This window comes from Cydia amplana, chromosome 1, assembly GCF_948474715.1.
Source record: "Cydia amplana chromosome 1, ilCydAmpl1.1, whole genome shotgun sequence".
In the NCBI taxonomy this organism is placed as follows: domain Eukaryota; kingdom Metazoa; phylum Arthropoda; class Insecta; order Lepidoptera; family Tortricidae; genus Cydia; species Cydia amplana.
The window spans coordinates 25,216,620-25,230,169 of NC_086069.1; the positions used below are offsets into that span (position 1 = coordinate 25,216,620).

A 13,550-nucleotide genomic window follows, 5' to 3' on the forward strand; every position below is an offset into this window, starting at 1 on the left:
AACCAGAAACCATTGCTACTTCCGCGTCTAACCACAAGGATTGGTCTAAAATAAGCTTGATCCATGCGAATTGTCGTGGTTCTTTTAAAGGCATGCGGTCCGATAGCATCTCGTTAACTAATATAAACTTTATCACAGTGCACAAAGATGCAATTCAAATTGTGTACAATCGCGGTCAATTCAAAACCAGAAAGATGCTATCGAACTATTAAAACAATATAAAAAGCGTGCCCGATGTAAAATAAACACATCGAACAGACAAAAATAGATTTGTTCTGACATACACGGCTAATAAAGATTTATATCGATGAATTAATTAAAAAAATACAATTTTATTAAAACGATTCACTGATCTTTATTAACCACATTGAATATTGTCGTGCATTAAAGAAATTATGTAACTTAATTCATATAAAAATTATCCTCAGGATATCATATCAGACAAAAATATTTGTCGAGCGCAGCGAAATTGGAACTATGCAGGTTTACAGAAGGTAAACAAGTTTCTCTAATTAGAATTTTTAGATAAACTAATTTTGTTACTTTAATGCACGCACTTGTTATATCATAAGTAAGGGGGACACCATAATAGGAAGAATTAAATAATAAACAATAGGGGATGAACATACATAATGACTTAATGACAACGGACGACATCTAAGCATTTTTATACCGTCACCCACCTTGTCACCTTTGCTAAAAACTATTGTCTTAAATTATAAATTAGAAATATATAGGCAAGAAATAGCGAAGAGAGAAATTCGTGCAGATAGGTTCATAATAATCTCAAATCTTTTACTTACCCATTTTAGTATTTAGTTTATTTTGACAGAGTTAATTTACTTTCATGAGAAGAGAGTGTTTTAATACTTGTTTATTATGATGACTGATGAGAAGACAGTGTCGTAAAAATTATTATTAAAGGTGTGTAAAGATCTAAATAAGAAAAGTGCGTATTGACAATTTGATTAGTTAGCCAATGAACTGAAGAGGTTGCTATTGTGCATAGTTTCGTTGAAAGCAATCCTGAATGATGAATTTGAAATTCCCTGTCCCATTTAAACTATACAGGTTGGTCTTTTGTATCTGTAAGAGATGGATTATACAAATGGCAATGTATTTAATCTGTCAGCTCCCACGGCTCATATATGGGCCAGAACGCTTATGGTGACGTCATATCGTGGGATTCGACAGGTTAATGCTAGTGTGCATGTACTCACTGATGACAGCCTGTCGCTTGACGCGGTCGCAGGTGTTATAGTTGGAGCCGGGCACGGGGGGCAGCTTGCGGTTGGGGGGCGCGATGTAGCCGAGCTCGTCGCGCAGTCCGCCGCGCTTGTCGAGCGTGCCGCCGCCGCCGCCCATGGCCGCTTGCGACGCGTTGTACACCGCGTCGTCTGGGACATGGACTTTATTAGAATGGTATAAGGTTGATTTTACGGCTGTTTTCAAATTGGCAACCTGTGATAATCTTTTGATTTCTGCGTTAGTCTAGGTGGTTTTGTAGAGTTCCAGAGTAGGTCGGGAGATCTTCAAATTACAGCTAGCCGTATGCCGAAATTAATTTATCTCAAATATTTATAATTATTTATAATTAGTGAACCTATTTCCCAAAGCACCTTACTTATTTTCGTCAGAATAGGTACAAACCAAAATAGTTTTATTATTTGGATTCATACCCTACTGCTTGTTTTTTAACTAAATGATAATGCAATTATTCAATTTAGGTAATGGAATGCTTAAATATATTTTGGACTCGGTTCAGAAAACTATAAAATATGTTATATGGTTGCAATTTATGTAAGCGTTCTAGGAGTCCTAGTTATGACTATACATATAACGTAAGACTCCTGTGCAGAGCGTTAAATAGGTACATTAATACCTAACTAGGTATGTACACTATGTACCTATTTAACTAAACTGATTATTAAATGATTTTGCAAATCATATAAAACGATGACTTCGAAATGATAAAAATAGGTTACCACATCTAATGATATATACAAGGTGGATACATGATGGCTATAGCAACAATAACTTGATTGGAAGTTAAATCAAAAGAACTCCAAGTAATACTTCAATTTCAAATAAAGATAATACAGATTGACGAAGGTTACGTGATAGCTATACTATACCTACACGCTTTTATCGTTGTTTAATTTGGCGTGACCTCGACTTCATCGTATCTTTAGTGAGAATTCGAGTCTTTAGAAAAAAATCAAAGATTTGCGTCCGACTATAACGTAACATCAGTCAACTTCACAAAATGTCATTATACTCATTATTGACATTTGCGACTGGATATGATGATAAAACCAAGAGATGAAGTGTCGCTCCATGCATACATACAGTCGTACACGTCCTTCTGACCTCGCAGGCGGTGCGGCGTGTTCCTCCTAGCGAGCGTCAGGCAAATCACCACCACACCCACTACGAACACCACTATGGTCGCCAGAATCGGTACTAAAACCTCAGGCTCCAGCCACGCTTTGATCCAAGGCGGCAGCTCCTTTCCATCACCAGCATTGCCCGGTAGAGGCGCGACGGTACCTTTAAAAGAAAGATTACTTTTGTGTACCTTTGTGGTGATCTCTGGTGCCTTTAACAACGCACACGACGACGATGGCGATAATGATAACCAAGATGGCGGCGACGACGGGCACGATCAGGTTGAGGTGCGACAGGATCAGTTTGATCGTCTGCTCAGGGGTCAGCGACCCGTCGCCGACCTCGCGCACGGGCGCGATCGTACCTGAAATGCAACGCAAATTGTTAGAAGATATGCGCAGTGTTGCTTTCTCGCTTGCAATTATAAGACGAGAGAGCAACTTTGCGAGACATACCTTACGTTTTTAGGAATAAAATAAAATTGTACTGCACAATCGCACCAAAGATTACGTAGACAAAAAAAACCGACTAATACGTCGAGTTTTCTCTGCGCAATCGGCGATAGAGTAGATTATTGCAGTGAATATTGAAAATCATGGTAAGCGATGCATTTCAGGTATGAATTTGTACAATTTATGAAAACTAGCTACTTCTATAAAACTACATGATTCTAGACTAAATATTTACGTTTACCACGACAAAGTCATATCCACACTTATCACGAAATGGTTAGGAACGCAAAGTACGACGCCTAGTCATAATATCTTTGCAAAAACAATGTTTTGTAAGTAAACTACCCTATTGCTAAAACTACGTAGGTGGCTCCTTGACCACACGTTTTATTCATTGGATGAGTTTTACGACATTCCTATAGACAATGAGTTTAATACCTAATCCTATATCCTATATTGACTATATTGTATATTATGATTCATAATTTATAAAAATACCAAATGTATTTCCTAGACCTAAGCCTGACCTGTAAATTGGTGTTATAAATAAATTATTTGTCGAGACCCCACCCATGAAGGTGACTTTTAACCATATTTTAGGACATCAAAGGTGACTTCTCCACAACAATAGGTGCCATGGACTCTTCATCAAGTGGTTACTTAGTATTCTTCAGTGCTAATCATTGGGTAGTTTACCCTAATTGAAAATTATTGAAGTAACATTCTTGTAATAACTATTTACCTCTTAATAGCAGTAGTTTTAATTTAATTTGCATTGATTTAATTCTACTTACCACTTGACATATTAAGTGAACGCTACCGATTGCCAATTTATATTAAGTTTTTACAACTGTATTTTAGAAAATATTACATTGCAGTACCATTCTCGGTGGTTCATATGAGGTGAAGGGAGCGAAGTGCGCCTGCCGTGTAAGTACGGATACTTACCTATATATTAAAGGCAGGCGCACTTTTCGCAGCTGGCCTTATTGGCACGCGACAAAAGGGATCCTCTGTTGCTTGCAAACCGGCACAAGTGTATCCCTTTAGGTATTTACAGGACACGGTTTTAAGAAATAAATAAAAAATAACACATACAAGTGGCACACATACAATATTTTTATTAAAACTATACAAGCACCAAAACCAATAAAGTAGTTATAAAGAAAGAAAAAGTGTTAAGCAAGCTACACAGAAAAAAGCGATAAGCAGAAAGTAAAGTTTTACAAGAAAAAACAAATGCACAACGAATAAATGCAAATGAAGCATAAAAGAAGAAAATAACATAAAAAATATAAACCTAAAAATATAAAGACCCAAGTTGACCCAACCAAAAAATAAAATGTTTTTTTTTATAAGCCGAAAAATCCCTACGAATTGTGAACGAATTCAGATTCTTCGAAATATATTATTTTTGAGTATAAAAAAAAGTATTAATGTCCAATCATCTAGCAGTCGATATATATTCATCTTAAGCCTAACATCGGGTTTAGACAGTCTCGTTTATGTAGTTTTTAGCTATGGTAGCACTGAGTAAATCTACTTGTATTAAAAAAATTGTAAACCTAGTTCACTGGCCCTTCAATATTCAACAAAAAAAATTATGAAATTATTAAAATTATTTTGTCTTTCTTAGGTACTTTAGCGACAATTGCAATATAATATATTTCTATTGAAAAAACGAAAAATGTTGGTTTTTACAACACTTTTTTTTCTGTTTACAAAAGTATAACATGAACACGTGGTTGTCATTGCAGTTTATATCCCTGTTCAAATTACATAAATATAAATTCTGTCATTGTCGTGGTAAACGGTTAGTATGTGCTAGTTAGTGTATCGTACCACCGGTCAATTGTCGTGGTAAACGGTTAGTGGGTGCTAGTTAGTGTATCGTACCACCGGTCATGGTGAGCGTGGCGAACTCGTACTCGGCCACGTTGAAGCCAGCGTTGTTGTGCGCCGTGATGCGGAGGACGTACCAGGTCGCCGGATCCAGATCTGCAAAACACGGTTTATAAACGTGCTAATTTTCACCTTATGTCTTTGAGATAAAGTTGAGAATCGTGTTTGTGATTTATATAACGACCCGCCCGGCTCCGCACGGGTAGTTCAACGAATTTACACAAAACCTTTACAAATTATACACCAAAACCTTCCTCAATAATCACTTTATTAATATGTGAAAACAGCACGAAAATCCGTACAGTAGTTTTTGAGTTTATCGCGAACATACAGACAGACAGACGCGGCAGGGAACTTTTATAATATGTATTGATGAATTGAAGAGAAAGTAACCTACCAATAAGGTGGTCTTTTCATTTAGGTATTTGACGTAAATTTAGCTTTTAATATTTAGTAACATACCAAGAACGACGAAGTTTCCGCCTGGTTTCACAGCGTTCGAGATCTGATTCCATTCAGCAGCTCCCCTATTGAAATAAAACATAAATTATATATTTAAATCCACTCAGCCATATACCTAATATCCACTCTACCAGGCGTGGCTCACTCCGCGATTTCGTCGCTTTGCTACAGGTAGCTAAAAGTACATTCGTTCCACCAATTTTGGTGGCTAGCCATAAGCCGCGCGTGGCGCTGTCGCCACCTAGCGGCCATATCTGTGCTGATCGTAACAGACACGTTTTGTTAGAGAGTGAGTCTTCTGTACTTAGTACTATTATTTATTCTGTGACTCTACCCAGTATTTAAACCCAGTCCATTCCTTTCGATGTCTTAATTCCATGTCTTTAAAACATATTTTAGAAAAAGTTTTCAGACCAATAAAGAGGGAGGGAACTAGGTAGGTGAAATGAAAGGTCGATAAACTTTTAGGTAGGCAAGTACCACTCGACGAGTAATGTAAATACTTAATTGTGCTTACTTCTTCTTGTTCTCAACGACGAAATGGCTCATGGGGCAGCCTCCGTCTAGCCACTGTTTCAGATGCAGCGTGACGCTGGAGGATCCCACTTCGATGAAGTCAGCAGCGCGGGGCACGGGCGGCTTGGAGCCGCGGGTGCGCGCGATCACTACGTCAGACGCCTCGCCGGTACCGATGCTGAAATCAAGATGAGTATATAGTGTGTCAAAGGTCTGTTTGATTTCAAACATAGAGAGAATCATACTATCTTTGTGTAACACTAGTACTAGCACCCAAAAGAAAAGGATGAGTATAGTTTTTTTTATCCTATTTACTGACAAGATTTGGTTGACCCAGTATAGCTCCACATACGATTTTAAGCAGACAAAAATATCATTCAATATTTTATAGCACCTATTTGTGATATTTTATCGACATCGACCATGTTATATCGCCAGTATTAAGTATAAAAGTAAGACTACAATGACTTAGCCTGGCCAGAATTGGAGAATGCGCCATTCGCGATGAATATAGATAGTACTATGCACATGACTAATTAATTATCAGTTTGAAACTGGATTGCATCTGATCTGGATGCCCCTTAATGTTGGTGAAGCATACTTAAGAGCCCATCAACGTGGACACTAGCGCCATTGTTAAATAATCGTGATTATTTAAATTTAACGAAAAATATTTAAAAAAGGGGGCCGCTACGTACTGTGTCTTGTATTAAAGTACCTTTTGAATACATCAAACTAGTTGCTGGATTCGTCAATCTATGCGTCCAAAGTTAAAACAGCCGTTTCTGTATTGAGTTTATAGATTGAAATAATCACGATTATTTAGCAGTGGCGCTAGTGTGCACGTTGATGGGCTCGTAACACCGGGCTAATAACAAACCGGGTAGTATATATTCTAAGCTTTTGACGGAAAATACCAATGCAGTTAAATATAAAACCGAATGTAAAGATCAAGAGTTAGTTACCCATTGTATGCCGTAACGTAGAGTTGGTATCTAGAACCGCAGAACAAGTTCTCCAAGGTGTAAGTGTCAGTGTTGCTTGGGATCTGAAATATGAAGTCATTTTAATTTCTTTAAGAAAAAATACTAACAGATAAAGGATTCAAGCGAAAAATAACTCACTTAGGTATATCTCTAAGTACCTACAGATAATCTGTCCGATTGAGCAATAAAAACTAAACAGCACAAGTGAGCAAGCAAGAATTTCAATGTAACAAGTACTACTCGCTTCGCCGGAAAATTGTAAAGTTGGAATTACTCTAATTTTGTCACAAATTATAATACCTCTATAATTGCAACAACGATTTTTTGAACCTCGTTAATTGGCACGACCTGCTTAAATGAAAAACCTGGTTAATTGACAAAAAATTGCCGGTCCCTTGAGATTGCAATTATCCAGGTTTTACTGTACATAGTTAAGTCATAGAGAAATATAGTAAGACAAGAGTGCTCACTCCATACATCAGTTCAGACTATTAATTTCAGTGTCTACATCTAGCATCGAGTAGCGGAACTATCAGTACTGCTACTTGACAATAGATATAGCACCGACCGGAAAGTCTTATCTCAACAGCATAAGACTTTCCGGTCGGTGCTACATCTATTGTCAAGTAGCAGTACTGATAGTTCCGCTACTCGATGCTAGATGCTAATAGTCTTTTTGGTACTAAAACTGATGTATGGAGTGAGCACTCTATGTATTTTTTTCTCTATGGTTGAGTTTATACCTGTACAGTTTCCCAATCTCCGAACTCCTGTTTGTAGTGGATGGTGTAGCCGGCAGCCGGGGACTGGTCAGCGTTATCGGAGGGCTTCAGTCGGAGGGTGAGCGACGACACGGAGGAGGAGGCGATGCTCAGTTGCGGGGGGAACGGTGGTGCTGACACATAAAAAAAATTAAATAAATAAATGCGAATTTTAATTCGTTTGTGGTGACCGTTCCGACTGAACATCTAGCGACCTTCACCAAGGAGGAGTTTTGGCCGAAGGGTGTCAAGTTTCGGCGGTTCCGCGGCCGGTTCCCTGACACTGCGGGGTTGCGTAATGCATCGCAATCATAATGTGTTTTTAGTTGCCTGAAATAAACGATTTCATTCATTCATTCATTCAAAAACGCAGGTTAGGAGAGTACAGAGTAAGATGGCTTGGCAACAAAATGAACGCCTTGACAACAAGTAACAGTGACAGATCAAATAAGTATTGGATGTAAATGATTCCTGTTTTTGAATGTTTTTCCAGAGATAAGACCTAGCTAGATCGATTTTTCGGCCCCGAAAACCCCCATAAAGCAAATTTAATCGAAATCGTTAGAGCCGTTTCCGAGATCCCCAAAATATATATATAAATAAACATATAATTAAATATACAAGAATTGCTCGTTTAAAGGTATAAGATTTACTCTGACATCCATGTGAATAAGGAAGGCAAGGGCGAATATTTACCAAGAACAGAGAGTGTGTGTGTGACGGTGTCAGTTCCGAACTGGTTGTCGACATGGCACGAGTACTCCCCGGCATCTTCGCGGGCCACTCCGGCAATTTGTAGGGATCCTTCGGGCAGTTGACGGACGCGTTCAGATGCTTCTAGAGGATGGCCCTTGATCTAAAAAGAAAAGCATCGTTAACATGTTTTTATATGAGCTTTTATCATCTGGTTCTGCCATAATAATAGCTAAACATACTGTTTTGCATTGCCAGGTGCATATTCTACATCCATAATAGAAAGTGACAGTGTGAATTGGATTGTGTGTGTATAGCGATGGTATAGTTATTTGTCTTACCTTCCAGATAATATTGGGAGGCGGTACTCCAACAGCCAGGCACGGCAGCTTCACATCTTCCTTGTACGTGGCGGTGAACGATTCGTCGAATGAGGCGATCTTGGCGGGCACTGACACACGAAACATTATCTTGGTATAAAGTGTAAAGTATCTAGTAAGATAATTTTATAAATATGCCCTGAAAAAATGGCATTATAAAACTATCGTATTGGCGCAGTCTGGTAGGATGTCTAATGCCATAGAGAAAAAAATACATAGAGTGCTCACTCCATATTTTAGTACGATAAAGACTATTAGCATCTAGCATCGAGTAGCGGAACTATCAGTACTGCTACTTGACAATAGATGTAGCACCGACCGGAAAGTCTTATGCTATTGAGATAAGACTTTCCGGTCGGTGCTACATCTATTGTCAAGTAGCAGTACTGATAGTTCCGCTACTCGATGCTAGATATAGACACTGAAATTAATAGTCTGAACTGATGTATGGAGTGAGCACTCTATGTATTTTTTTCTCTATGCTAATGCTTACGAGTAATGTCTCGATATGTCTCTCTTTCTTTAAGCATTTACAAGACAGAATATTCCCTACAATGATTTTGATCTCGTAAGCCCGTCGAAGGGTCAAACTGGTCAAAGGTACCTTAGTAACTACGAAGAAGGCGTTAATATAAATTATAAAGTTATTTTAAATTGAATTAGCTAGTTTTCACAATTTTGTATATTTTTATAAGATAACCAGAGTAGTGTCAAAGTAAAATAAATCATAGTACCTTTGTCGCTAGGGCTGCAGGAGGCAGTTCCTGAAGGTTGTCCCTCGCCAATGATAGTGGAAGCGGTCACCCAGAAGTCGTAACGGCCGGCCTTTAAGTCAGTCGCCGAGTAGCTGGTCTGTGACGCAGGTACCTGAGATCAAACATTTTAGTTTTAGTTAATGTGTCATGTTATAAATGTATATCTATAAATACAAAACAGTCCAGGGAATACAATAAGGATTCAATCTGTGTCCTACCATAGCGTCAATACCTATTGGATTTAATTTATTCGGCCCACTCCCATAACCAAGTTTCAATAATTACCTTGTTAGGATGCGGCTCAGCGTTCTGCGCTTGCGTGTAGACGTTGTAGTGCGTGACGACTCCGTTAGGCTGCGCGGGCGCCCGCCATGACACCAGGATTGAGTCTGGGCCCATCACTAGCGCCTTCACCGCACGAGGGGCCTCGGGCACTAAACAGAAAATGCATCAGTCGTTAAATAATTAACAATGTATTCTGAGTTAAGACGTCGCATATCAATTAAATTAAGCGGCATTTTAATTCGTTACTAAGTCTCGTAGGGTAAGTACATAATTCAAAACTTACTACAAGACATTCGATCAGTTAACATCTTTGAGTATCATCTCCAATTCTGTAATTTACGATTATTTGTATAACTACCGTCTTGCTCAGTCTGGCAGTGAATGGGTGCAGATCGGACGCCATCGCCTCCGTTGGTCGTCGCGAGTACTTCCATCGAGTAGTTCGTGAACTTCTTCAGTCCGTGGAGGATAGTCTCGCTGCTTGCCGTGATCTTGGTGTCCTTTGTCTTCTCATCTATAAGGAAAAACAATATTTTATTTGTCTTTTTTTGTTTCTTTACATCATTTCGCAAAAATGTTGATTTCTAACTGATAAAACCCAAAAACCTACCTCCTGGCAACTGATCCGAGATTATCAAGAAAGATACAGCATCTAAAACATCGTAGCCTTATTTCTGACATGAGATGTTTCATGAGAGCCTCTAAGGCAGAAAAGACAGTTGCTGCCATTTCTAAGTGGCTCACCCAGAAAATAACAGGGGCAGAGGTAAACAGTGACTTACCGTACCACGTGTCGCTGGGGCCATACACGACCTTGTAAGCCTTAATCAGTCCGTTGGCAGCGGCAAGAGGTGGGGAGACCCAGGAGACCCGGATGGTTTGCGCAGTCAGAGTGGTGCAGAGAACGTCTTGTGGTGGGGCTGAGGGTGCGCCTTCAGCGGTGTACGCGCGGACTTCCTGTGACACGGGACCGGAACCCATCTTGTTGAATGCCTGAACTACTACGGCGTATTGGTGGAATGTTCTGGGGACAAAACGACCGTGACGTATTTGTTCGAGGTGTAGATATTTACTGGCGTATTGTATCTACTAAAAGTACGAGTTTTCAAGTTGACACTTACTTCAGATTCATGATATCGAGGTGGTGCTCCTTGCCAGACTCTTTGGAAATGTCGACGGTTTCGAACACGAATGACTTGTTGCTTGATGCCAGTTTGTAGCCAACGTAGTATCTGTAAGATAACATTGCATTTTACACAATACTCAGCAAAATATTACTTGAATTATAAATGTCAAGAATATCACTGACCCCTGTAGTTCACCGTTCCAGTCCTGTGATGGGGGAGGTTTCCAGGTGACTCGCAGGGTGTGCTTGTCATGAGCGTCAACCTTCACGTCTTGCGGCGGGCCCGTGGGTGCCTCTTCAGCGGTGATGATGGTTACGGTTTCCGAGGGTTCGGAGGTGCCGAGCTCGTTCTCAGCGACGATGCGGATGTGGTAGGCGGTGGCGGGGCGGAGGCTGAACACGCCGGCTTCGGTCGAATCTCCCGGGACCAGTACCCTGAATATAAGATAAGATACATGAGGCTTCTGATGAACTATTCACTAGATATTACCCATTAAATAGTTCTGTCCTTACCTATCAATATCCTTATCCCAGCTTCCCTTGGCGCGCTTGTATTCAATGAGGAACTTCTTGATAGGCGAGTTGCCATCGTACGGGGCCGCCCAGGAAAGCTGCACGGTGCGACCGGATTTGTCCAGAACTTTCAGGCCGTATGGTGCTTCGGGTACCTCTGTTGAACAACTCAGGAAATCAGAATCCGATCATGTTTAAAGTCTGTTTTTTTAATGTGCTTGCTCACTTTAACCACGACTATACTTGCAAATGAAGATGAGAGCCTAGAAGTTTATAGTGATTGGGAACAGTCGAGGCAAGTCTTCTAACAGATGAACAGAATAATTAAAGCACTCGTCTTCATCAAAATTCTACCCTAGGAAGGAACAGAAACCAGTGAAGACGTACGTATGTTAAGTATGGATCATCCGGTGATGAACACAATCTTCATTAATGAGGGAACGACCGAAGAGGGATATAGTCATTGACTCCTCACCTTGAATAATCATGTTGATGCTGGTATCATCAGATCCAAAGGCATTAGTGGCCACGCAAGTGAAGAGCGCGCTGTCAGATCGTTCGGTCCTCCTGATGCTCAGGTCTGAAACCACTCCTCCGGGCAGAATCTCTTCGCGGATGGTGTAGCGGGGGTCCGATTTGGGTTCCAAGCGTTTGTTATTCATGTTCCAGATAATTCCAATGGGCTGTGGATGATATGACATGAAGTAAATCAGAAATCATATGATTCGCAAAAGATGGCCCTTACTAGTTATAAATACATATCTCGTATAATTGTTAAAATTAAAACGAAACACGGACACGGCACATTCTTTGGAATCTTAAAACGGCAACCGTACACGTTACCTGTAACTACAGACGTCATTACGTCAAGCTGCCAACGAGGAGACTATTAGATGGGAGTCTAGCGAATAATGGAAGTCTTTTTTTTAATAGTGTTTGGAAATAGATAAATGAAAACCAGTTCTTACCTTTTCTCCTTTGGCTTGGCACTGCAGTACAGCGGGCTCGCTTCTGCGGGCAGTTTGGTTCCTCATTTTGATTTCGAATTGAGGAGGAGCTACGGCAGATAAAACGAATCAATATACAATTCAAACGATTTCAGAAATATTTCGCTCACAGATCTTGAATTTACGCGAAGCGTAAGCACTATTTATTGATCTTTGAATAAGTGTGACGGTTAAAATGTATTTTTACTTAGGTAGGTACCTACTTGCAAATTGCCACTAGATTCTAACTTACCTTGTACACTGATCAAAATGACGGCCGACAATCCTGAGCCGATTCCATTGACAGCCTCACACAAATAATAACCCTCATTCGTCTTTTGAATATTGGCAATCGACAGAGCTCCGTCCTCTACTTTCACATTAGGGTTGTTTGGCTTTAGGTCTTTGTAATCGCCAGGCGTATCTCCTGTAATAAAGAGAGATGTCTTAATATAGGATTTGTTTTTAGTACCTATTGTTTAATTAGTCGGTGTAAATATGCCATGGACACAATGAATAGGAAGAAATGAAATATTTGTTGCAGAACAAGTAAATATTTGAGTTGGTGCCCTTCTTACACACAAAAGTAATTATAGAACTAGGTACCAATATCTTAGTAAACTCGACTCTTATCGAGATGGTAAACGTGAGAGTATGTGCGGAAAGAGAAGAGACGTGGAATGTATTGGGCCAATAGATTCCACGACTCATTTCGGAATAAAATGGACTTTTCAGTGTCGCAAAATACAAATAGGTGGAGTCGATCTCAAAAAAGCACGTACCTTCAGCCCTCTTCCACGTGACATGGGGCTTGGGGAAGCCATCGGCTTTGCATTCGACCTTAGCATCCGAGCCCTGGGCAAAAGCCTTGTCTGTGGGCTCGAGGATCCAGCGGGGGGGCACTGAAATCGCACGCACAGTTGTAGCTTACCGTCGAACGTCGTTATGGGTGCAGGGCATGCAATGATTCTTTGTGATTTATACACAAGTGAATTTATTCATAATAGGTGAGTTTATGATTCTAAATTCGCAAAAATTTAAAGTTCAACATGAATTCAAGAAGAAAAGTATATTCAATTAAAATTAAGGTTTGTATTGAAGTTTTTCTTGGGACCAATAATATGTTTGCTTCTGCTTAACAGACTTGTTAATACAAATCCATAAATAATAATTTAAGAACGAAAAATGGTTTTGTAAATTTGCCAAGTTAAACTAAAGTTTTGAATATGATATTTACTGGATTTGTATTAAGGAAATAGTTTCATCAAAGAGATGGCACATAATTAATCGTATTTGGCAAATACTTGTTTTTGTTACCTTTTGCGTAAAATGAAATATGTACATG

General features: G+C 39.7%; 1 protein-coding gene across 28 annotated transcripts in view; it reads right to left on the reverse strand.

Annotated features, from left to right (window-relative positions):
* The window catches only part of LOC134651085 (cell adhesion molecule Dscam2), a 105,438-nt gene that overhangs the window by 10,778 nt on the left and 81,110 nt on the right, over positions 1-13,550 (reverse strand). For 27 of the 28 annotated variants that reach the window (XM_063506076.1, XM_063506092.1, XM_063506100.1 and 24 more), the window contains 20 exons: positions 12,988-13,107; positions 12,459-12,632; positions 12,188-12,276; positions 11,695-11,902; positions 11,220-11,376; positions 10,890-11,141; positions 10,702-10,812; positions 10,363-10,604; positions 9,939-10,094; positions 9,581-9,729; positions 9,275-9,407; positions 8,502-8,611; positions 8,164-8,323; positions 7,450-7,601; positions 6,686-6,768; positions 5,722-5,898; positions 5,205-5,269; positions 4,737-4,838; positions 2,350-2,550; positions 1,221-1,397 (listed from right to left, as the gene is read on the reverse strand). In XM_063506076.1, the coding sequence (XP_063362146.1) occupies positions 1,221-1,397; positions 2,350-2,550; positions 4,737-4,838; positions 5,205-5,269; positions 5,722-5,898; positions 6,686-6,768; positions 7,450-7,601; positions 8,164-8,323; positions 8,502-8,611; positions 9,275-9,407; positions 9,581-9,729; positions 9,939-10,094; positions 10,363-10,604; positions 10,702-10,812; positions 10,890-11,141; positions 11,220-11,376; positions 11,695-11,902; positions 12,188-12,276; positions 12,459-12,632; positions 12,988-13,107 (3,018 nt within the window). Of the gene's footprint in view, positions 1-1,220; positions 1,398-2,349; positions 2,551-2,578; positions 2,753-4,736; positions 4,839-5,204; positions 5,270-5,721; positions 5,899-6,685; positions 6,769-7,449; positions 7,602-8,163; positions 8,324-8,501; positions 8,612-9,274; positions 9,408-9,580; positions 9,730-9,938; positions 10,095-10,362; positions 10,605-10,701; positions 10,813-10,889; positions 11,142-11,219; positions 11,377-11,694; positions 11,903-12,187; positions 12,277-12,458; positions 12,633-12,987; positions 13,108-13,550 lie in introns of all 28 variants that reach the window. The other variant, XM_063506295.1, reaches the window with a different exon arrangement.